This window comes from Aethalodelphis obliquidens, unplaced genomic scaffold, assembly GCF_003676395.1.
Source record: "Aethalodelphis obliquidens isolate GAN/ISIS:26980383/991018 unplaced genomic scaffold, ASM367639v1 scaffold1, whole genome shotgun sequence".
Lineage (NCBI taxonomy): Eukaryota > Metazoa > Chordata > Mammalia > Artiodactyla > Delphinidae > Aethalodelphis > Aethalodelphis obliquidens.
Genome location: NW_020837945.1, coordinates 77,258,966 through 77,283,995, shown reverse-complemented (window position 1 = coordinate 77,283,995; position 25,030 = coordinate 77,258,966). Strand labels below are relative to the sequence as shown.

The 25,030-nt window shown below is 35.6% G+C and overlaps 1 protein-coding gene across 1 annotated transcript; it reads left to right on the top strand.

Moving 5' to 3' along the window:
* Positions 1–219: 219 nt before the first annotated feature.
* CLDN16 (claudin 16) lies at positions 220–21,583 on the top strand. The gene is given in 6 exon segments (XM_027108208.1): positions 220–414; positions 416–550; positions 13,882–13,984; positions 17,548–17,712; positions 20,592–20,783; positions 21,450–21,583. Coding segments are annotated over 6 exon segments (924 nt in total).
* Positions 21,584–25,030: the final 3,447 nt, after the last annotated feature.

The window sequence follows — 25,030 nt, the reverse complement described above, 5'->3', positions numbered from 1 at the left end:
AGGGCCTGAGAAGGATCAGTTTACAGGCGTCAGCATGGGGTGTGACCCTTCTTCCTTCTCTCCATCTTGGCGCTGGCACGTGCCTCTGGTGACCATCATCTCACATTAGCCCACGGTCTGGGCAGAAAACATTACCGGGGCTCCTTTTCTCCCCCACCCAAAACATTCTCAGTCCTTTCACTGACCTGGCTTCTGATTGGAGGCTCGTTGCTTCAGATAATGACCTCCAGGACCCCTCTGTGGGTTACAGCCTGTTTGTATTACTCTTACCGCAGCTTAAGACGCCTGCAGTGGGGAGTAAGGAAAAGGAAAAGACCAGCATTTTCAACATCCCCAGGTACCAGAAGCACAGAAGACTGACAGCATTCCAGCTACCTGCGTGGGTCCAGGGCTGGCAGCTGCCCATGTGTCCCTTGCAGACAGGCTGTTCGTTAAGATGAGGGATCTTTTTCAGTATGTCGCCTGCTTCTTTGCATTTTTCTCTACTGGGTTCTTGGTTGTGGCCACCTGGACAGACTGTTGGATGGTGAATGCAGATGACTCCCTGGAGGTAAGAAGTCAGCGCTTCTTTTACTGACCCAAGCCTGTCCACCTTTTCTCTAAGCCCCACTGGCCCATTACATTAACTAGGACTAAGATAGTAATAATAGCCAACATGGTTGGACTTGCTTCTTACTTACTACTTACTGAGTCTTTACATTATTAGCTTATGTAATTCTCACAGCTCATCTATGAGGTAGGTATTGTTGTTATCCCATTTTACAGATGAGGTAACTGAATAAGCCCTTTTTCATAAAGGTAAATTTACACAAGCGTAATTATATAAGCTCTCCAGAAATTCATCTCTTCCATTGCTGCATATACCAAATTGAATAACATTCCATTAACATCCTTTCTCACAAACAGAAATTTGTTAACCTTGAAGACAGCATTAAAAGTAGTATGACAGACTTTCTTAAGGAGTGATCATCTAAATGTTGATCAAGTGATCAAACTCAAGTTATATAAAACCTACCCAATTACTGTGCAATGGAAAAAATGTCATTGTAAGGAGTTTCCAAGTAGGAGAAAACATTCTCTGGGAAACCAAGTTTTTCTAGTGTGTCCCAAAGTACAGGAGACAGATATGGGTTTAAGAAACCCTCTTTTAAAAATGAGTTGCTCTTGGGAACCTACTCGTCATGTACAAGATGAGTGAGTGGTTCATATTTGAAAATTTTATTTTTCTCACTGGAGAAGCTCTGAAAGAAGTAGTTTTCAAATTTAGAATTATTTTCTGTGGCTATAGGAATCTGAGAGAGGTAAAACTAAGTAAAAATCAATTCTTCAGACTCAGCAACTATTCATTTGTAAGGTTTCAAAAAGCGTAGGTGAGAAAAAGAAACAATATATCAGGAACTCACTGAGAATATACAGCAACTCACTATGTTCTCCTACGTACATCCTGAATGCAACAATTTACTCTAGCAAATGCTATACGTTTATGAAGTTTAAGAAAGATACCTGAGGGCAAGTTTTTATACTTTTTCTTCTAATTTTATTTATTAAACTCCCAAGTTGGAGTTTCAAATGGAAAGTAATAATCTTTTGTTTTTCTGTGTATTATTTTTGTGTTTTATTTTTTTCTTGCTTTTAAATTTCCTCTGACTCTTATATGGTATTTCAAATACAAGAGAGTTTTAAGTGATTCTTTAGCACTAGAAAATTATTTTTCTGAAAATTGTGATAGAACTGAAATACTATAAAGGATGTCTGCTATATGTTAATCCAGTGGTGCATTATCTGGCCATGCACGTAAGTGGTGAATGAAAAAAACAAACCAAAACTGTCCTTTGAACAGTACTCAGAAAAGTGCAGATAGAAATGTTCTGCTGCCATTAGCTTGCTAGAGTATGGGCTGCCAGTAGTAGGTGATGAATACAGAAATATGTTGGACTTGAGCTCACTTAAAATTATGTTTTTAAAAACATGCAAAATCTCATCTAAAAGCATTCTTAAAATATTTTCCAAAACAATTTGAAAATCTTTCTCCTTAAGCTGATGGAACTGCTAACTTCACTTGATAAGAAATGAAAGTTTAGAAAGGGTCAGACCTTGCTGAGACGGATTGGGAGTTCTGGCATTTAAAGTGCCTTCTTGCTTTCATCTCAGTACATACAACCAATCTTCCCTCTGTTCTGTGCAAGAACACTTCTAGGTAAAATGAGTGGAATGAGTAGTCTAGTTTATTCACCTTGAGTAAATCCTTGCTAAGCTCGGACTATAGTTTAGTAGTTCTTAGCTTCTTTCATATTTCCCATACTTGAGATGTATTGCAATAAATCTTCCCCAATAATCCTCCCCATTAAAAGAAGAACCCTTTAGTCATTTGTAGAGACGTGGATGGATCTAGAGACTGTCATACAGAGTGAAGTAAGTCAGAAAGAGAAAAACAAATATTGTATATTAATGCATATATGTGGAACCTAGAAAAATGGTACAGATGAACCGGTTTGCAGGGCAGAAATAGAGACACAGATGTAGAGGACAAATGTATGGACACCAAGGGGGGAAAGCGGCAGGGGCTGGGGGTGGGATGAATTGGGAGATTGGCATTGACATGTATATACTAATATGTATAAAATGGATAACTAATAAGAACCTGCTGTATAAAAAAATAAATAATATTCTAAAATTTAAAAAAAAGAAGAACCCTTTAACAAATGAGGCCCCCTTCTCTCCAACAGTCTCTTTATTTGTCAGTATTTTTAAAGGGACATGGAACTCGCATAACAATTACTCCTTCAGTTGGCTAGCATATAAAGTCATAATATTATCCATAAATGTCAAGGTTCTGATACTCACTGACTCAATTTTACTGTTTTGCCTCTTTGCTTCCCTCCTTGTGCATATATCGTTGTTGGTCCATATTAACAACTCACTTTAAACAACTACTGGACAAAAATTGACACAATAAAAGGACTTTTAAAAAAAAGCATACCCATAGAAAATTTAAACAAAAAGGAATGTAATGAACTTTTTGCTTTGTTAATCTTTGACAGTGATGTAGGCATCAGTGTTGGAAAATGGATTCTGTAGTTCAGTTCAACAGAACAAACATGAAATGTATGTCATTTCAAAGGTGCCGTGCAAATCCTCCAAGGGGAGTCAAAGCTAAAGCAAGAACCATTCCTGCCTTTCATGAGCGCACGTTTAGGGAGGAACAAAGATGCACATGGAACTCTAATAGAGGGTGTAGGCCAATTCATATTTGAGAAAGAAATGAACAAAGCAAAGAAGAGAGAGCGATTATTTCCTGTCAGGAGCATTGAGACAGGCCTCAGGGGGGAAAAGACATTTGAACAAAGCGTCAGAAAAGATGCCAAGGATTTCAAAAGTTAGAAATGGCAGCAGAGGTCTTCCGAGACACAGGACAAATAACAAAACTACAGGCTAAAGGTGAGTAACAGGGAGCAAGAAGCAGAGCTCAGGTATCCTTTTGACTTACTAGAGAATACTCAAAACACTACAAAATAGTATGGGGCCTCATTTATACCTGTCCTGAAGAGGTTAAGTAAAAACATTAGGAAAAAGAAATAGCACACGGAATTGTGCACAGTCCCAAGTCAGGGACCAGGGGTCCTGAGCTACCATGCTGCTCCTGTCATTCTTGATTCATGTGTGTCTTGGGGAAGACTGATGTGTGAAGAGAACCTGGGTTTTGAAATTATTCCAGCCTGTGTTCGCATCTTAACTGTCTTCTATTGAGCAGTCATAGCTCGTGTCTTCAGCTCAGTTTCCTCAATTATAAAATGAAGTTGAACTCAGCTGTTTTAAGGTCCTTTTTAGTCCTACGTTCTTTATGAACTCCTTGACTATGACTTTCAGAACTCCTTGACTATGACTATGTCTAGAGACTTGACTATGTCTTCCAGAGAGATGGCCAACCGCTGGAGGACTGATGGCATCTAGAGCCTCCCTAGAAATTTCCACTAGGAAATCTAGTGTGAATAGTCTTCATTTTTCTGTTAACTTTATATGCTCTTTCTTCCTATTTCTCACTCTACTTCTCTCCTTACTTTTTTTCTCCCTTCCTTTCTTCTTTCCTCCCTGCCTCCTTCCTCTTTCTTCTTCTTCCTCTTCTCCCTTCCTTCTCCCCCCTTCTCCCTTTTCCTCGCTTTTAAAAAAACTTTCATGCCCTACTTCTCTTTTATTCTTCTTTTTCTACCCCACCCTTCTCCTTCATCTCTTTATCTCTCTTTTGTGCTCCCTTTTTTTTTCTTTTCTTTCTATAATCTTTCATTCCACAAATGCTCTTTGATACCTACTGTCTACTTGGTACTGTGGTGGGTACAGGTTATGAAGGAGGATGAAACTTGGATGTTCCTTAGGTTTCTCCCAGCATATTGGCAGAGACAGACAGGTAAACTGATAGACAGTATGATATGACCAGTCCTATGATTACAGATAACTCTGAGTGGCCAGCTCACTTAGTCGTGTATAATCAGTGAAGGTTACCCAGAAGAAATATCTAAACTAGGCTTGAAGAACAAGTGAAGGGGGAAGAAAAAGTAGAGAGTATTGCATGTACAGGACATGATCTAGGCAGAGATCTAGGTATGAGAGTGCTGTATGTTTATCACTTTGGACATATTGGAAAAAGTTTCCAACATAGGGAGGAGAATATAAGGGCTGGATCATCGAGGGCTTGTGTTCATGTAAAATATAGATCTTATACCATAGACAAGGGTGGTTCACTGTAAGAAAACATATATGTGTGTTTTAGAAAGAGCAATCATTCTGGCTAATGTGGGGAATGATTAGAAAGGGTAAAATGAATTATAGGAAGATCAACTAGGCAGCTTTTCCCATAAAACAGGAGGAAAACATTGATGGTCTGAACTAGTGTGGCAGCAAGCATTAAAAGGGTACAAATGAACTTGTTTACAAAACAGAAGTAGAGTCACAGACGTAGAAAACAAACTTATGGTTACCAGGGGATAAACAGGGAGGGATAAATTGGGAGACTGGGATTGACATATACACACTACTATATATAAAATAAATAACTAATAGGAACCTACTGTATAGCACAGGGAACTCTACTCAATACTCTGTAATGGCCTATATGGGAAAAGAATCTGAAAAGAGTAGATATATGTATATGTATAACTGATTCACTTTGCTGTACATCTGAAACTAACACAACATTGTAAATCAACTATAATTCAATAAAATTTTTTTAAAAAGACATGAAGATATGGGAAACTAGAGAACTCACATTGATGGGATTAATAATTGATTGCATGTGGGGAAAGAAGGCTGATGGAGAAGAAGTAAAATTTGAAATCCACTTTACTGTTTTGGGGTAATTGGAGGAAGGATGGAACCACTCACCTAGAGCTGAAATGGAGGAAAATTAGTCTCTATACAGAAGTCATTAAGCAGCAACATCCCTGGACCATGACACTATTTTTTTCTTACTTAGATGGTTGCACAGCACCTTGAGGGGGCCAGGAAGTGAATGCTTTTCAGTGTGGATGTTTATAGGTTGGACTTGATGTTACAGGGACCTAAGATTAAATCCCACCCAGCCAGGCAGTAGCTGTGTGAATTTAGACAGATGTTTAAGTTGTGTAAAACTGCATTTCCTCTTCTATAAAGGGAGAGTAACAATATGCACATGGTAAGTGTCTTGTGAGGGTTAAATGAGCCTGTGGATCTAGTTGACCGCAGTACCAGGCAAATACAAATCAGTCAGTAAATGTTAGCTATATTATCGTCTATTTGCAGTTTATTGTTTTGTTTTTGTTCTGGAGGAGGAGATGACATTTTGTACAATGTTCACTGAAGGGAGAAGTATGAGATTTAAGTTTTGTTCCTATTTTCTCTATTGATTCTCTTGGACACATTTTGTTTACTTCTCTGAGCTGTGGTTTTTTCCATTTTTACACTTATGACTGTTCCCTTTTTGTCTATCCAGGGGAATAAGGCAGAGAATAGAGACAAAATAGCATAAGTTATATATTGAATACATTTTAAAAGAAAATAAATTATGAATTAATAACAAAAATATGTTAATTATATCATAAAATGTGTAATTCTTCATTATCCACAGTAAAACAGGAAAGTAGCTTCTTCACAGAGTTACTGGTCTCTCAATTGTCAGAAAGAAAAAATGTTTTCACAAGTTTATTTCATTTTTCAGTTCAACTTTTGTTAATTATTTACTGAGAATTTGTCATGTACCAAGCACTGTTATGATTAAAATTTTATGACCTCAAATGAAAGGTAATCCACATTTGGATTTATTTTATCTTCATTACCAGGTTCTCCCCTGGGATTTCTATTTTAATTAATGATGCTACAATTCTTCCATACATAAATATTGAAATTATTAGAGCTAGCATATACTCTGATTATATACACTTGGTTTGCTTTCCAACTGATTTTAAACTCCTTTAACAGACATTTGAGCCTAGAAATATTCTTTAATTTGCCTCATGGTCTCCTACAGCTCCTAGCACCCCCTTCCACATAATGGGAACTCAGGATGCATTTGTTAATATGAAGTGAATGGGTACCTATTATGATACTTGACATACTTACTAAAAGAATGAATAAATGAGTGAAATATAATGTGAAGTGATATTTGGAAATCTCATGTTGAACACTAAATAAGAAGTATCTCTGTAGCAATACCATCACTTTTTCTTAGGGAAGAGCTTTCATCTTGCTGCAGTTTAAATTTTTTCAAGATATGGATTTGGTCCCTCTTTTTAATCAGATAGGAAAAAAGAGCCAATCCCCTGAGATGTATAATAAAGTTGGTGAAGAGTGTATTCCTACCTAGAAAATATAGCTTTTCTTCCTGGTGCTTCAAAGAGGGAAAGAAATTAAGAAAAGGAGAGAGAGAAAAGGAAATTGATATTTTGTAATAATTCACTCAACATAAATTGTGATCTCTGCCACTGGCCAGTAATCTTTGCAAAGTTGTGATTCCATACTTTCATAAGGAAAACATTCTAAAATGATTAAATGTATGACTTAAATTAAATAATAAATATTAAAATGGAAATATTTATATAGTCCATATATGTAAATTAGGTAATATGACCATGAAGGCCGCAAACATTATATTAATACCTAAGAAGTTTGCATTATCCCATTCTTGCCGTTTGTGCCTTTTAGCCAGTGATCCACAGCTAAGCAAGAAGAGTTAAACCAAATATATTTTAGCAAATAAACTCATGGTACATAAATGGAGTAAAAAAGAAAGGTGACATCTATTTTATTTATTTTAATCTTGTTTTCTCACCCTTATAAATACCTGTCTTGAGTTCTTTTAGGCCCTGGGATAGTAAGAAAAAGAAAAGAAAATGTAAAAATTAAAAGTTCAGAACTTTAGTATGAAAAATTCAAATGCCTTTCTGTTCCAAGTGAAAATGTTTCATGTTTTAGTGGTAAAACATTATTTACTACAGTATTATTAAAACTTTTGCACCCCAATAAATATATTCAATTAAGTACTGGAAACAAGTAAGTTGCATCTTCAGCATTAAAGTACACTAGCACAGGGATGGTATAGTGGTGTGAAAACCATAAATCTCTATTTTATGTATACGCAAGGTGGTTTTTAAAAGAATATATCTTCATGACATCCCATTTTTCTTTTGGCTAATGATTATTCTTCCTGTATATATTATATTTACACACAAATCCCAATGCATATGCATTTATAACATAATGCATAGTGACAAAGAAAAATCTTGTTTGATGTGGTCAACCAAGAAAAAACATTTACTAAGCCTACTGTGTATAATTACTATATATATTGGATTGGCCAAATGGTTGGTTCCTTTTTTTCCATAAGATGGCTCTAGTAACACTTAGTTGTCTTTTAAATTCATTCAAAACAATTTTGTTAGATTGTATGTGACAGCTGTCATATCAGAGTGCATTTAAAAAAGATTTATCAAAATTGGTGAATTTTGGGGTAGCCATTTTAATATTGAAGATTGAAGAAAAAAAGCAATGTTTTCAGCATATTATGCTTTATTATTTCAAGAAAGGTAAAAATGCAACCTAAATGCAAGAAAAGATTTGTGCAGCATATGGAGAAGGTGCTGTGACTGGTTGAAGGTGTCAAAAGTTGTTTGCCAAGTTTTGTGCTGGAGATTTCTCTCTGGACGATGCTCCATGGTTGGGTAGAGCAATTAAAGTTGATAGCAAACACATTGAGACATTAATTGAGAACAATCAACGTTGGACCACATGGGAGACAGTAGACATACTCAAAATATCCAAATCAAGCACTGAAAATCATTTGCACCAGCTTGGTTATGTGAATCGCTTTGATGTTTGGGTTCTACATAAGGTAAGCGAGAAAAACCTTCTTGACCATATTTCCGCATGCGATTCTCTACTTAAACATAATGAAAACGTTCCGTTTTTAAAACCAATTGTGACGGGCGATGAAAAGTGGATACTGTACAATAATGTGGAACAGAAGAGATCGTGGGGCAGGTGAAATGAACCACCACCAACCACACCAAAGGCCGGTCTTTATCCAAAGAAGGTGATGCTGTGTATATGGTGGGATTGGAAGGGAGTCCTCTATTATGAGTTGCTTCTGGAAAACCAAACGATTAATTCCAACAAGTACTGCTCCCAATTAGACCAAATGAAAGCAGCACTCGATGAAAAGCATCTGGAATTCGTCAACAGAAAACGCATCATCTTCCATCAGGATAACACAAGACCGCACGTTTGTTTGATGACCAGGCAAAAACTGTTACATGTTGGCTGGGAAGTTCTTCATTCATCCACCGTATTCACCAGACATTGCACCTTCGGATTTCCATTTATTTTGGTCTTTACAAAATTCTCTTAATGAAAAAAATTCAATTGCCTGGAAGATTGTAAAAGGCATTTGGAACAGTTCTTTGCTCAGAAAGATAAAAAGTTTGGGGAAGATTGAATTATGAAGTTGCCTGAAAAGTGGCAGAAAGTAGTGGAACAAAACGGTGAATACATTGTTCAATAAAGTTCTTGGTGAAAATGAAAAATGTGGTTTTTTTTTTTTACTTAAAAACCGAAGACACTTTTTGGCCAACCCAATATACATATATGTAAATTTCTCCTATGTAACAGGAGGAGAAAATGCCAATTAATTAAAGTATTTTTAAGTTTCTCTCTTCTCAAAAGATATATAAAATATATGGAGGCATGACAGGCACACTCAAAACTGCAGAAGATAAGACAATGCAGGCAAAATTGTGTGTTGCCACTTGTAAATATTTTCAGAGGGATAAGAAAAGGGAAATTGGCAAAGGCTAGCATAGAGAAAAGAGAAACCTTAATTGGAAACTGCTAAAGAGGTTAGAATAAGAAATTCCAGGATTAAGGAATTAATTTATGCCATTATAAACTCAACTAGGAAGAGGGACCATCAGTCCCTCTTCCCAAAAGTTTCCTGAAACTATTTTTCTATGTGGTATCCTGCTCATCCTTAGTATTGTGGTAAACACTTTCCAGAGCCAGTTGAGTAGATAGGGTCCAGGCTGACACCAAATCAGCATAAACTCTCTGGTCTCAATAATATTTCTTTAACTCCTGGATTTGGACATTCTAGTCTGTTCAGTCAAGTCAAAAGGACATATTAAGCCTCAACTGTGTGTACAGTATATCAGTAACCATTTTCTATGCCAAGTGAGAAATGAGAGTTAATGTGTATGAATTAGAAAAATTGACAAATATTTTCCCTCAGTAAACATCTTTTGAGCATCTATTATATACTGAGAAGGCGGATTTGGAAGCTCCTTGAAGCAAGGTGCCATGCCTATCTTGGTCATTGCTGTATCCCCAGCACTTAGCCAGTTGACTGACACATGACAGACATTTAGTGAACATAGTTTGAAAGGCAGACTTGGGAGACAGATGCACATAAATGCACATAGAAAGATAATGCAATATTATAAATGCTATAGAAATATGGACTAGTTACTGTGGGATCCAAGAAGAGATTAACTCCAGCTGGAGAGACTGGGAGAATCTCATGGAAGAAGGGATATCTTTGAGGTGAGATTTAAATGACAGGGAGAAATTTGAAGATCCACTCAGCTCCTGCTAATTGCTGCTACGTGCAGCCAGGGAGTCCAGGTGGCCAGACTGACCAAGTTTCCAAGGGAAGCCAGAAATCTGTACTCTTCTGTAAAATCTCTCTGTTTCACTGTTGGCAGGTAATTAATATTAAGAAATTTAGGTTGGCCTCATGTTTGTGACTTGCCCGTTTATTGCCACATCTTGGATAAACTGACTTCTTCCCACTTCAGGACCAGCAGATATTTATTGAAATGGTATAAAAATTCCCTGAGTGTTATTTTATATGTTATTTATTAATATATGAATCACATGTTAAGAGCACAAAGATTAAATTTGTAATCGTCTATTTTGGACAACGTTGTGAGATAAAATTATTAGTTAACATTGTTTTTACCCGTTAAGTAAGGTTAACTGTAATATTTTAAGCATGAGTCTGCTTTGTAAGAACTTTGCCTTAAAACTTTAAAGAATGTAGATTTGCTTGTTTTAGAGAGTTCTTAATAAGCCATTGTACAACAGGAGGGTAAGTGAAGATTCTAAATTATAGGCAAGGAGGGCTTTCCTAAATGTGATAAATAACGAACAGTCTTTTAACCTTGTATTTTGTGCACAAAGGCACCTTTAAGGGTGTCTCCAGTAAGTGCTATATTAACACAGAAGTTTAGTTAATTACAGCCGCTATTCTCACGTACCTTAACTGAGTGTGAATACCAAGCAATCTAATATTGTGCCCCTAAGCATTAATACCTAATGAAATTGGATTCCTTGTTTCCTTTAATGAGCTCATTGCTTTTCTAAATATGGTCATTGCAGGTAAATGATCAATAGCCTTGAAAATGACACCATTACTGGATTATTTTGGCAAGAAAAAAATACTCTTTTTAGTTTAAATATCCTCACATATATAGCTCAGCTCATTTCCTAAATAACCTCACATATAATGAGAATGACTATAGTAGGTTTTATTTGTTTGTTTCAGTGACTGAGTTAGACAGCAGGAAATTGGGGATAGTCACTCTCTGATTATAGAATAGGACTTCAGGTCCATATGACCTAGCTCAAATTGGAATGAACTGGATCCAGTGTGTTCCTGTTAATTGAGAGACTGAAGGGTCATAGGCTATGAGAAGGCTTGTCTTCTGTTGTGGTATAATAGTTCAGTACAAATTGTCTCTACTATCCATTTCTTAGGGCTGCCGTAACACATTGCCACAATTTGGTGACTTAACACAAGAGACAGTTTTCTCTTACAGTTCTGAAGGCCAGGATTTTGAAATCAAAGTTTTGGCAGGGCTACACCGCCTCTGAAGGCTCTAGAGGAGAATGCATTCCTCGCCTCTTCCAGCTTCTGGTGACGTAGGCATTCCTTGATGTGGGCCCACGTCACGCCAGTGTCTGTGTCTGTGGGCACATTGCTTCCTTCTCTTCTATCTGTCTCTCCTCTGTGTGTCTCTTCTTATAAGGACACTTGTCATTAGATTTAGGGCCCACCCTGGTAATCCAAGAGGATCTACTTTTCTCAAAACCCTTAATTTAACTACATATGCAAAGTCCCTTTTTCCAAATAAGGTCACATTCACAGGTTCTGGGAATTAGAACATGGATACATCTTTTGGGGGGCTGCCATTCTACCCATTGCATCTACCTTTCTCCACTTTCATATGGTTAGTTAGTAATGCTGAACTTAGTCACTACTCAGGTTACTATGCTGTTTAAGTACTTTACTAGTATTATCATTTATTGAGCAAATCATTTATGTTGTGTGTGTTTGTAATTTTTAATTCTTATAGTCACCCTAGCATTAGCTCCTTTATAAAGATAAGGAGATTGAGCTCAAAAAAGGTAAGGCCTTTCCAAGGATGCAACACAGCTAATAAGAGTGTCAATTTAAAGTCTGTGTTTTTTCAGTTATAGCTTAAATTTCATGTACATGTAAGTTTAGATATTCACATCCTTCTTTAGAAATTGATATATTAGGTTTCGCAGGATGGATTTTTTTAATCAATATTTTGGTCTCTGTGGTGCCTCAGGTCAGATAATATTCCAACATTCTAAAACATCACAACTAGATTTAATCTTAGGAAGAGCAAGCCAAAGTGAGGTTTCATAGAATAATGGCCATAGGATGAGATTAAAGTTAGGGCTTACTACTTCACCCAAAACTATCTTCCAGTTTCCAATTCTGGAGTACTTTCACCTGAAGTAAAATTAGAATTTAAAAAAATAGGTTTCAAGTATACTGCAATGCTTAAGAGCGTACACACAGACTGCTGTGTTTGAATCCTATCTCCTCCATTTAACTACACTTTCTGGGGTTATCACTTAAATTTCCTGTGCCTCCTTTTCCTTATTTGTAAAATGGACAGTAATAATGATAGATCACAGGATCCTCTAATTAATAAGTGAGGTGATAATACACTTAAACAGTAACTGCTTCAGAGTATAGATTCAATATAGAATTATTAATTATTACCAATGATAAGCATTTTACATACACAGTGAAAATAGAAGTACAGCATTCAAAATTGTGATGGAGTAGCCAGCAGTAGAGTTTTATTTGGTGCACAGCACAACTTCAAAGCATATGGGTCAAAGAGTTTCGTAGCACAAATATTCTCTGATATAATTTTCTTTTGCAAATCAAATGTTTCATGTTCCTTCCTTTCTTCTCTGCACCCGTTATAATCTCCCTGTCTTTGCATTTCTCTTCCCACTCTGCTCTGTTATTTCTTCTTTCTTTAAGGAAAACTTTAAGCTTTCATTTTCCAAGATAATTTTTGGTTAAATCTTACTAAACTATTCCCAGATTGCCAAGGTAATGTGAATCTGTAATCAAATCAGAATAAACAATCTTTCATTTTCCAAGATAATTTTTGGTTAAATCTTGCTAAACTATTCCCAGATTGCCAAGGTAATGTGAATCTGTAATCAAATCAGAATAAACAATCATATTAGTTCTGTTCCATATGTATGAGCTCTGTCAAGAATACTTGAACACATTTTCTGTTGGCATGTTTACAATTCTAGGAAATCTATTTTGACTTGCAGCTTATAGGTAAAATATGAGAAGGCTCAGGACACTTGTACCTTTTCGCTCTAAGTGGATACTTAGAATCATCTGTACAGCATTTCTAAGTAAAAGCGATTTATGACTGCAAGGTTGTATGAAATTAATGTTCAGTTTGTTTACATCCATCTCATAGCTTAAACATTGGTAGTCCATCAGTGGAGCAAGGAAGAAGTAGTACGGTCTTTATGTATAACTTTCTTTGACCATTATTTTAAATTTATGAACTTCATATATAATAACATGTTTCTTCATGGGACTCATTGTTCATGATGAAGAAAAATTAATATACATTCCTAATAGACTCAAGATGTCAGCAGTTATCACCTATTGTTATATTGATTTTTTTTTTTTTTTTGGATAAGTAAAGGTCAGCATATGGTAGTGAAATGAATTGTCGCCCTATTAAACTGACTCGATGATAGAACCAGCCATAGGCATTTGCATATGTTTAATTCTGATTTTATCCATCTTAGGCATGACTTCTTTCCGCCCCCCACCCCCAAATCAGGAAGTGATTTTACTTCCTGGTGGGGAAAGCCTTGAGTTGTTAGTGCTTAAGGGAAAATACTCTAAAATGCATTGTGTTTGTTGTAAATGAAATTCTGATCATGCTTGTAACCACTGTACTTTGCTATCAAACTCACAACAGCCAAGTTCTTCCTTTGATCAAGGTGAATTGAAGTGTGTCTGCCTGAGTTGTTTCACATGGTGTCTTCTCCAACATCTAGGTGAGCACAAAATGCCGAGGCCTCTGGTGGGAGTGTGTCACAAATGCTTTTGATGGGATTCGCACCTGTGATGAGTACGATTCTATACTTGCTGAACACCCCTGTACGTATGCCTTAGACATCACCCTTGTCAGGGAGGGAAGACCAAAGGAAATTGAACTCAGGTTTCCATTATGTGTTTTTGTTTTTTTTACGATTCAATATTAAGTTTCTGTCCAGTTTTAAATGTTTCAAAGAGAAATTTAGTTTATTTCTGAAATGTGAATTGAAACGTTTTTAGCATATTTTATCTTTTCCCATGTATTTATAAATTCCTTTAGGGTAAAAATATTATCTTGTTCAGTTCTGCTATCCCACAAAGGGTCTGGTATAAGCCGACTACAGCAGGCTTATAGTAAACACTTTTTAAATTGAAATGAAATCTTCAGGGTGCAGTGATTTTATGATTAGAATTGACCGGTTAAATGAAAAGCATTTCGGAGATGTCTTTTAGCTATGACTTAGGTCAGATAGAAAGTTTACAGTATTTCAATGGATGACTTGCTAAGATAGAGAGACAGTGGATATAGAGGGCCAGAGACAGAGACAGAAAAACAAATAGGGAGAGAGATAGGCAAAGGGAGACACAGACTGTGGGATCAGGGAATGAAAAACATTAAAATATGTGACACATTCTTAGCAGAAATAATAAAGCCATCTCCTAGATCTTCCCTACCTTTAGCTTTAAATTATAATTAGGTGTTAACAAGGCCCATGTTTCTATGAATAAAAGACTTCATAGATCGAAAAACCTTATTACTGATTCTCTCAACTCTTCTCCATACCATTTATTTATTTATTTGTGTGTTTGTTTGTTTATTTACTTATTAGAACATCTAATCGTGCCAAGAAGTACTGCTGCTGTTATTAAAGCAAATTGGTTTTAGTCTCTTTCAAATCAAATGATGGGTGGTGGTACAATATCACAACTTCTTTTCTCAAGATGAATGAAAAGTAAACCCTTAGAATGTGACTTTTCCCCTGAACTGCTATTTTGGTGCAGGGAAAAGCACTTAAAAGGAGCTGTGCTCTACAAATATCTTTCTCTGCCATTTAGGATTTGAGTGCCTGAAACATTTTTTAATTCATAAAGCTTTTTATTTCATTTTTTAGAAAAAGGCCTTTTATGTTTTCCTCTTTTTTTCCCTTCTTGCACTAACCTAGTTCTATCTACAAAGAAGCACGATTTGGTCAATAGGAATGGGCATTCATGTTCACGTGGACCCTAGGCTATTGCAGAAATGCAGTTCTATGGTTAGAGTTGAGAAGAAAATAGAAAGATGAAATATTTCAAACTTTTAAATATTTGTTATATACATTTATGTAAGAAGAAAATAAAATTATTCACAAGCCTACTACACAGAGAAAACCACTGTTTATATTTTTAAATGGTCCTTTATCTTTTGCCTATACTATCTCACATTTGTCTTTTGATATATTTTTACCTATTACTTTCAAATAATATGCTAAAAATCCATTAATTTTCTTTAAAAAATTCCATCATATGCTTAAAGACTAGAGCGATGAAAATGAGTTCTTAGAAAATAATATAACTGTACCCTCTAAGTTAGGATGTTACCTGTAAGAGAGTAGATTTTATTTTTAGTCTTTGGTATCTTTTATACAATCACAATTAGATCATCTTTCTCATTACCTTGTATGCTTAGAGTATTTAGACCCAGATGCATTTTTATTTATTTGTTTATTTATTTATTTATTTTTTGCGGTACTCGGGCCTCTCACTGCTGTGGCCTCTCCCGTTGCGGAGCACAGGCTCCGGACGCGCAGTCTCAGCAGCCATGGCTCACGGACCCAGCCGCTCCGCGGCATGTGGGATCTTCCCGGACCGGGGCACGAACCCGTGTCCTCTGCATCGGCAGGCGGACTCTCAACCACTGTGCCACCAGGGAAGCCCCGAGATGCAGTTTTTAGGGCTCCTGTTGATACTGTTAATTTGAGCCCTTCTCCACCCCACAAATCAGGGTATTTAACATTATTCTGGCAGCCAAATCTCAGATAATCTCCAGAAGGAAATTCCTGGCTGGCCAGCATTAGCAATCTCTTGCAGAGCTGCCCTCTTGGAACTGGGCTAGCCATGTGGCCCCTGGATGACACCATAGGCATGAGTCCTGTAGTTCCACAGAGCATCTGAGACACACTTTGTATGGGAGCAAGGGTCAGAGAGGGGAAAACCAGGGCCAACAATGATTTCAGGGCACCCCATCCAGATAGCAACCCTGGCCTTGTTGATCCCAGGTTCCAGAAGAGGACTTAGAAAATTTCAAGGGAGGCACTCCAAAATGTGGGACCACTTAGTTTGGGGTGCTGAATAGGAAGCCCACTTATATATAACATTTGAGGATCAAGGAGATCTGCTAAAATATAAAAACTCATAACACCTAACGAGTTACATAGTTTTCTCTTTCCTTAATTTTGAAGAAAGCAAAATGAACTTTAGATTTGGCCAAAATTTGAAATTTGAGCCTAAATTTTAGAAAATAATGTCAAATTTTGAGATCTTAAATATTCACCTATTAATAAGGTAGAAACTGATTTTATGCATTGATTTCCTCTCTTAGATGGATTATAAAAATAATTTTGAAATGAGGAAAATTGGCCACATTTTCACAAGCCATCTATAACTAAATAGCCCCTAAAGTTGCCTCATCATTGAGGAAAAATTATTTCAATACAAGGAAACTCCAGGTCACTATGAAAATAAAACATAATTATGATACCATCAAAGGAATAAATTTTATTACTCCTCTCCAGTAGCCAGCTAAAGTAACAATAGTTCTGACTTCAGATACTTAACCCTCCATTTGTGGCAACATTATTCTTGTTTTAATTTAGTGTCACTGGGACTCACAGGTGAGGAGGCTTTCACAGTTGATGATTGCAGATGACTGCTACTATTCTACTTCTATGTACCTGATCTTCTCTTTCCTGGACTTTCTACCACATATTCTCATTGGCCATAGCTTTAAAATATGCTTCGTTGACAATGCAAGGTTGAAGGTGTTGGCCAAGAAGGGTCACCACCTGAAGGAATAAAAGAAAATAAATAGTCTTCTGTTTAATAATGGAAGCTCCTTCTCCTTCTAAAGATCTGCTGATGGCTCCTACCTGAACTGGCAAGAGATGTCTTGAAGTATTTTATTCTGCTCCCCTATTTTAACCAATTTGCTACATTTTTTCAAATAAAACTTCAAACAAATGTAGTGATTATTTATTTATTGAATATTTATTGGTTGTCTTCAGAAGAAGAGACACTCTACTTTCAATTCAGCATTAAGCTAATACTTGTGAATGAAACTCATTCCAAAACAGGAGGCAAAAAGGAAGTAGTTATTTAGTCCCCACCATATGCCAGGCATTTTACTAGATGGCCAACAAGACTATAATAAGCAGTCCTTAACCAAATAATACTGTTGATAGTCTCGTACTATTTTTGCATTTTATGAAAAATTAAGGGTATTTATTTTCAAGTTCATGCATATTTAAAGTCTGATTTTATTCGGTGGGCATGTGTTAATGTACGTGGTTGTCTGTTTTTTGGTGTACCTCTGTGTATTAACATGTCTCCTTCCTCTGACTATGCTGAAACCACATGCTCTGATCTTCTAGTGAAGTTGGTGGTAACTCGGGCGCTGATGATTACTGCAGATATTTTAGCTGGATTTGGATTTATTATCCTGCTCCTTGGTCTTGACTGTGTGAAATTCCTCCCTGATGAGCCATACATCAAAGTCCGCATCTGCTTTGTTGCTGGAACCACATTACTTATAGCAGGTATTGGTCTGGACTAGTGATGGGGATAAAGATACTCAACTAAGGTCTTGGGATGAAGAAGGGTGCTGTTCTGAAGTAGTTCATTTTAGGATAATATTTGACTTGCTTTTCTAGATTGAAGGAATAAGGAGCACATCTACCAACGCTGCTTTCCTTAGTTTTGGAATCAGAGAATTAATCTTTTGTTAATATCCCTGGTCAGGGTTTATTGAAGTCCTCAAACTATTTTTTAACTATTTTAAAAGTTATATAAAGCTTTAACTTAAAAAAAAATTGTCATTATTCCTGAAGTTAAATCCTAAAATAAGCCTCCAGCCGCCACCTTCTTGCCTGCACACGCCCTTATCAGTTCTTCTTGGCAATGAACTAAATTGTACCAAGTCCAGTGTTAGGCTTTTCTCATGTGCCAACTCATATGATCATAACTGTAACAATAAACAGATTATGCTCTTATCTCTACTTAAGAAGCTGGTGAATAAATGGAGTTCTGAAGACATAAATCAAGCATGAGTACTAAACAATACATCAAGAATCACTTTATATGGTGTTTATTAGTGAAACAGCAAAATTGATATTTTACTGAGGTCTGTCATCAAATTCAATTTAGTCTTCCTTTATCGTCATGTCTTTTTTGGATCATAATACAAGTTGGGAGGAAGTACACTGTGAAAGAAGTCAAAGTGTAGGAAGATTGAAAACCAATGAGTCTACCCTCCAGAGAGAAAACCATCTTCTTTTATGGTAGCAGCAAAAAGTTAGCAAATGCTTGCAGGTATATATATATGTATATATATATATATATATATATATATATATATATATATATATAAAATGTGTGACCTTAGGCCAGTTAATCTGTCTCCTTTTCTTGGTCTACAAATTAGCGTGAAGCCTCAGCAATAATATCTACTCCTAATTGTTGTTGTAAAGATCTCAATGTGGGCAGAGTAAGCCCATAGCTGAAAGTCTCACCCATCACATAGTCAAGAGTGGGGCCTCCCTGATATTTTCACACAAGGCCCTAAGGATCCTTAGGTTGTACTAAAAAATCACAAGAATTTAGCACTTTGTTTTCCTTTTAAAGATATTCATTCCCATATCCAGCCTAGTGATAACATAAAGCTTTTGTATGTAACAACGTGTTCATGTAACACATTTAACCATCATTTAATGCTTTGCAATTTTATTCTAGAATGCTTTTTGAGACATCACTAATCTACTCCATTTTTTATAAAATAGCAAAATGAACTAAATTTAAAGAAAAATAAGTCACTGAAGAAAATCCCTGCAGGAATGGCTAAAGAGATACTCAATTAAATTGCCAGAGATGGCCAAAGCCTTGGAACCCTCATTTGAAATTAGTATGCCATGTATATATTTATATGTATACACACACACACATATATATATGCACACACATAGATATATACACACAACTAAAAGTGGGGTCTTTTTGCTCGCCACTCAAAAGCCAATAAAGAGGTAAAGATGGTGGAAAGGAAAGTTTGCTTTATTTTGGATGCAGGCAACCAGTGGGGAGGGCAGACACCTGTCCAAAGGCTGACCACCCCTCCACGCCCCGACAATCAGGGAGCAAGAGCTTTTATAGGTGGAGGGAAGGGGCTACATGTAGAAACAGTACAGTCAGCTCTGACAGCCATCTTGAAATTGGTCATCAGTGGTCTGACCAGCATCATCTTGATTGTTTTAAGTACAGTTAATCTTCAGTTCCATGGTCAGTTTGTTCCCATTTCTTTAAGGCCAGTTCCCAGAATTGTGGCAGCTTATGTCATGGCTACAGTCTGCTCATCATATAGTTAACTTCTTCCACCTGGTAGGGGTTTCAGTATCTATAAAACAGCCCACAGGATATGGCTCAGAGTACCATCCATAGCCCTTGAGAAGGAACTAAAGGTCCTTGACTTTGCTTACTGACTAAACTATCATTGTTTTGTCCTGTCTGACTGCTTTTTTTTCTTCTGCATTTTCTCACATCTCTGATTAAACTTATTCTTTGGCTAAAGTTTTTCCACAGACAAAAGGCAGGCGGAGGACGTGGGGGAGAAAGGACCATAAGGTCCTGCTCCGTTTCACACACACACATATATATGTGTGTGTATATATATATATATATGCATATGTATATATATGCACACATATGTATATGTATATATACCAAAATCTGTTTCTAAGTTTCGAAAAAAAGTTTTCATCCTAAACCTATGGGTTACAGTATTATGGGAAAGGTGTGGTAATTTACACCCTGTATTTTAATGGTTACTATGTGTTCATGATCTGGTCCTTCTTAAACTTCTTGCATTAAACAACTGGGAAAAGAATGCAATTAAATTGTGACTTCAATAGATATCACAGACAGACTTACTAGAGAAAAAATGTGAGAGTTTCTTGGGGGTTACAGATTTCAGAAGCACCATTTTCATATAGCCTTTTGTCTGACAACTCGCCACTCTTTCTTCTTACCTCTGAGCCCTGGCATGCAATTTATACCTTTAAAGCAAGAGGACTCTAGTGGCATTGTTTCAAGACAATCAATTTTCAGAAAGACTAATCTGTGAGAATTAAATTTTATTTAAGATGGACAAAATTTCTTAGTCTATCCTAATATGGTGTGGGAGTGTTAGATAAATTTTCAATTTCTACTCCAGTTATTTGTTTTTAACCTCAAAGTACTAAAATGAAGGACTTTAAAAACACAGTTTCCATATGGGTGCCGATTATGTAGCTGACATAACTTCAGTCATGGGTCTGGGGAGCCACAGAATACTCTTAAATACAATACAGTAGAATACTCTTAAATCTCCTTGGATTTAAATTTTTAAAAGGCCTGCATTATTTTTAGCAATTTTCATCTCCTTCAGGTGCCCCGGGAATCATTGGCTCTGTGTGGTATGCTGTTGATGTTTATGTGGAACGTTCTTCTCTGGTTTTGCACAATATATTTCTTGGCATCCAATATAAATTTGGTTGGTCCTGTTGGCTTGGAATGGCTGGGTCTCTGGGATGCTTCTTGGCTGGTGCTGTCCTCACATGCTGCTTATACCTCTTCAAAGGTAAGAACAAAATAAAATAGCACACTTCCCTGCCTCCAGTATCATTCCTCCCAACCCAATGGAAACACAACTCACCAGCTCAAACTAATGTTGATAACTTGATCCCTACCTATTACCATTAGAAATTTCAGTTGTTCAAGGACAACTGATTTGCAATACTAGAAACTTACTAGCCTATTAGTGGTATATTTGTTGAAAAGAAAAAAAAAGAATACTACAGCTACAACTGTATCTAACATTCAAATATATAACGGTTATTTTGATGTGTCATAATCTTATATATCTCACTTCACCGAATCAACTAAATTTATATCTACAATTTATATCTACAGAGAAGTAAACAGAGAGCCAAGTCAAATGCATACTTGTTGTTAAAAAGTGTGATGTGTTACTATTGGGTTTCTCAAAATGTCACTGAAAAAAAATAAGGAAATCCCTCTTCTCATAAGAAAGAAAAGAAAAGGAAATTACTTGATTGAATTTTAAATCTAAAAATAACTTTCCAGTTGAAAATCTTAGAGTTTCTTCTAGGTTCTTAGATGATTCCTTCTTATAATATTTATATTATTGCCTCTTTTGGGTAAGAGTATATAAAATTACATTTTCCCCCAAACTTTACTGAGCCATAATTATTTTTATATCGCCATGTTTATCTCTTCCAAACAGATGTTGGACCTGAGAGGAACTATCCTTATTCCAGGAGGAAAGGCTATTCAACTACAGCTGTTTCCATGGCCCAGTCATATGCAGCCCCTCGGACACAGACTGCCAAAATGTATGCTGTAGACACTAGGGTGTGAAGTGACACATATCAGTCAGTGTGTATATGTTGTTTAACTAACCAATCAATATGTTCAGGTTAATAAAATAGCCGGCCAATCCAGGAACAGTTATCTAGACTTCCTGTTCAACTAAATTAATTGCTTAGCTTAATCAACAAGTTTGATTCTCCTATCACTTCTCCTTCTCAATTATTCTTATATTCTTCCACATTCTTTTACCCTCTCTCTCTCACACATATACACACGTACACTTTCCCTGTATTTTAAGATAAGGTTGCTGGGATATAAAACTGTTTATTGTGATATTGCTGCTAGAGATAGTGACATGGTGATATTAAAATTAAATGATGCTTTAAGAATAGAAAACAACTTTCAAAAGAGGTCAGAGATTCTAATCTTTGAAAGGATTGACAAACTCTTAGCTCTTTCCCTGGTTTTTGGCTCACTTTTTGTATTCTCAATTGAGTGAGTTATTTGATAACTTTGAAGAAGATGATTCTTCCAAAATTCAAACAAGTATATCAAAACTTACCATTGCTCTGATTCTGTTAAAATAGAAAAAGAAAATAACAGCTTCATGTACCAGCCACTGGTGTGAGTTAAAGGTAAAACGATCCCCCTCCAAACTCTAAATGTCAAAAGCAAATGCTAAATTAATACCAGAGTCAGTGCTGACCTTCTTCCTCATTAACCACATTAAAGATCTGTGTATTTTTTTAATCACTACTCCAAGTTTGCCTATAGATTGTCAAATATTAAACTACAGCAGTTAATAGCTAAACCGGGGAGTTCACTCAGCATTGATTGGGCATCCAAATGTATCTCAAGAATGTAACATATTAGAATTCACCAATTCAGGTGTCCTCTCACCACTGGATCCTCAGCACCCAGCAAAATAGCTGACATATGATAAAATGTAAAAAATATTTGTTGCTTGAAAGCAATAAAGGCTCAACAGTTCTCTATTGAAAAAAATCAATTTTCCTCACAAAATATGTGCTTTTTGAAAAAATAGAATTATATATACACTTAAAGAAATCAATGAATAATTGCTAAAGGGATTTTGTTCATATCCATAATATAAACATATTTCAATTTTTTTAATTGTAGAGTTTTTTTTAAAGTTATAAAATTTAACCTCAGGTTTTCTGGTTCCTTGAAACTCACATGAATAGCATTAATAGCCATACAGTACCTTAACAGACTATCAACTGAACTACAAATTAGTTCTTTGGAATATGGAAATTTAGTTGTGAACGTCTGAAGCTCCCAAAAGAAGTGTTTCCAATTTAAAAAGCTAAAGATAATGTGAAAACGAGATGATGGAAACTGGTACATACATTGCTGAGAATGATGTTCATGACTTCATATGACATCTCTTTATTAGTATCTCAGGAGAATTTATAATATAATCTTAGAATTAAGAGCAACTGATTCACTTTTATTTCATGGATGTTATTAACTGTAACTGACATTTAACAAAAGTAATTGTAGATTATGTTTACTAGTTATATGGGTATTATTCTAAGCATTTTAAAGCTTATTTTGTGTTGTTCTTTTTTCTCAACATTAGCTTTTAAATTTTTTATTCCCATATTTATTTTATGATATATTGTCTGTCATGTTTTATATATTCTAATAAGTCTCTTGAAATACTTCTGGGGAAAGGCAGGGTAAAATTAATTAAATAATTAATTAGATTTTAGAGATACAAAGTTTTCCCTCCTTAAAGGTTTCATTTCTATGAGGAAAAATTTCAGAGGATTATGGTGATAATCGAAATCTATTAATGTTTTGAATATTTTTCTCAATAAAAACATTTTGCATATCCTGGGAAGAATATTAGTATTTTTTTTTTAAAAATCCCCTTGGGAATGTTCATTCCTAATCCACTGTAATCTAATGAAGCTTTCCAAAATAAAGCATAACAAAGAATATATTTTGTATAGCAACTACAAAATATATTTGTTGTACAGTGAACAGCAAAATAAATATCAAATTGTGAAGAAGCAATAATTGACATAGAGGTAGCTCAGCATGCTCAGAAAGAAAAAAATAACATAAGCCCAAAGTATACTCATATCTGGTTATTAGGTTGAATCGTTAAAATAACCCACAAAATTCTGAGTACTATAATTTAGCCATGTCCTGTTAATTGCAATAGGAAAAAATAAAAATGTATAAAATGGAACAATCTTATTTACCTATCCCTTGATTAATCATGACTTTCTAATATCACATTTTTAACTGAAATTAGCCTTTTCTTATTATAAAAGTTATATATGTGCATTGTAGAAAGTTGGAAAGCAAAAACAACCAAAAATGTATCTTGTTTAAATACCATGGGACCATCTTCTCTCCACCTATACCACTACTTCTAAAACCCTATTGAACATCTGCACATTCTTCCAGATATTCTGTTTATACACATACATGCAAAGACTATATATTCTTCTTTAAGAGACCATTCCATATCTGTGGCTTTGTAACCTAATTTCCCCCCATTAATTATCATTGTCTTTTCATAGCAATAAATTTTCATCTTATTGATACCAATCCATGCTTAAATTTACCCAAGTTTCACAAAATGCACCATACTACTGGTTTGTTTAAACCAGTATTTTCATTTCCTCTGATTATTAGGCCCCTTAAGTCTCTTTTAATCAAGCTACATTTTTTTCACCATCCTTGATTTATTAAAAAAAAAAAGACAAAACAAAACTGAACCAGTTTTCCTACAGTTTATTCCACCTTCTGGATTTGTCTGGTGATGTCACTTAGCTTGTTTCTCTATACCTTGCATTTTCAGTAAATTGAAATTTAAATCAAAAGAACTTGATGGAATCAAGTTAAGTAGTTTCTAAAATAAACCGTAGGTGATGTGAAGCATATCTGGAGACCTAATATCTTGCTGATTTAGCCTTAATTATGATAAAGTTGTTCGCTGCATTAGGGTGATGCTAATCTGATCTCGCCATTCTTCAGTTGTACATACTTTTCCTTTAGTGACAAAAACAAGTGATTATTGTGGTGTTATTTTGGAAACCATAGGAATATCCTATTCTCCATCAACCACAATAATAATTTTAAAATAATACTTTTAACAATTGATAATCTTTATTGGAGTCAGAGCATTTGTTATAGTTTGTAGAAAGATGGTTTTCTAATTCTATTTTATCTTCATCTGTAGTAAAAACTCTTCTGTAAAATAAACCTTGGTCTCTTCATTTGAGTCTATTTAGTTACCCTGAGAAGGCAGGATAAATGCTTAAAGTTCTTCCCTTTCATTTATCAATCCACAATACAAAATAAGGAGCTGACTTATTAGTGAGATAATATGTAATTTATCAGCCAAACAGGGACAATTTGAGAGTAAAAGTGTGGCCCATTAATAATTAAATCCTGGGAAAGTAAGGAGGTACTGTCTTTCTTTTAGCTCAAAGAGTGATGCATATTATTTTTCAA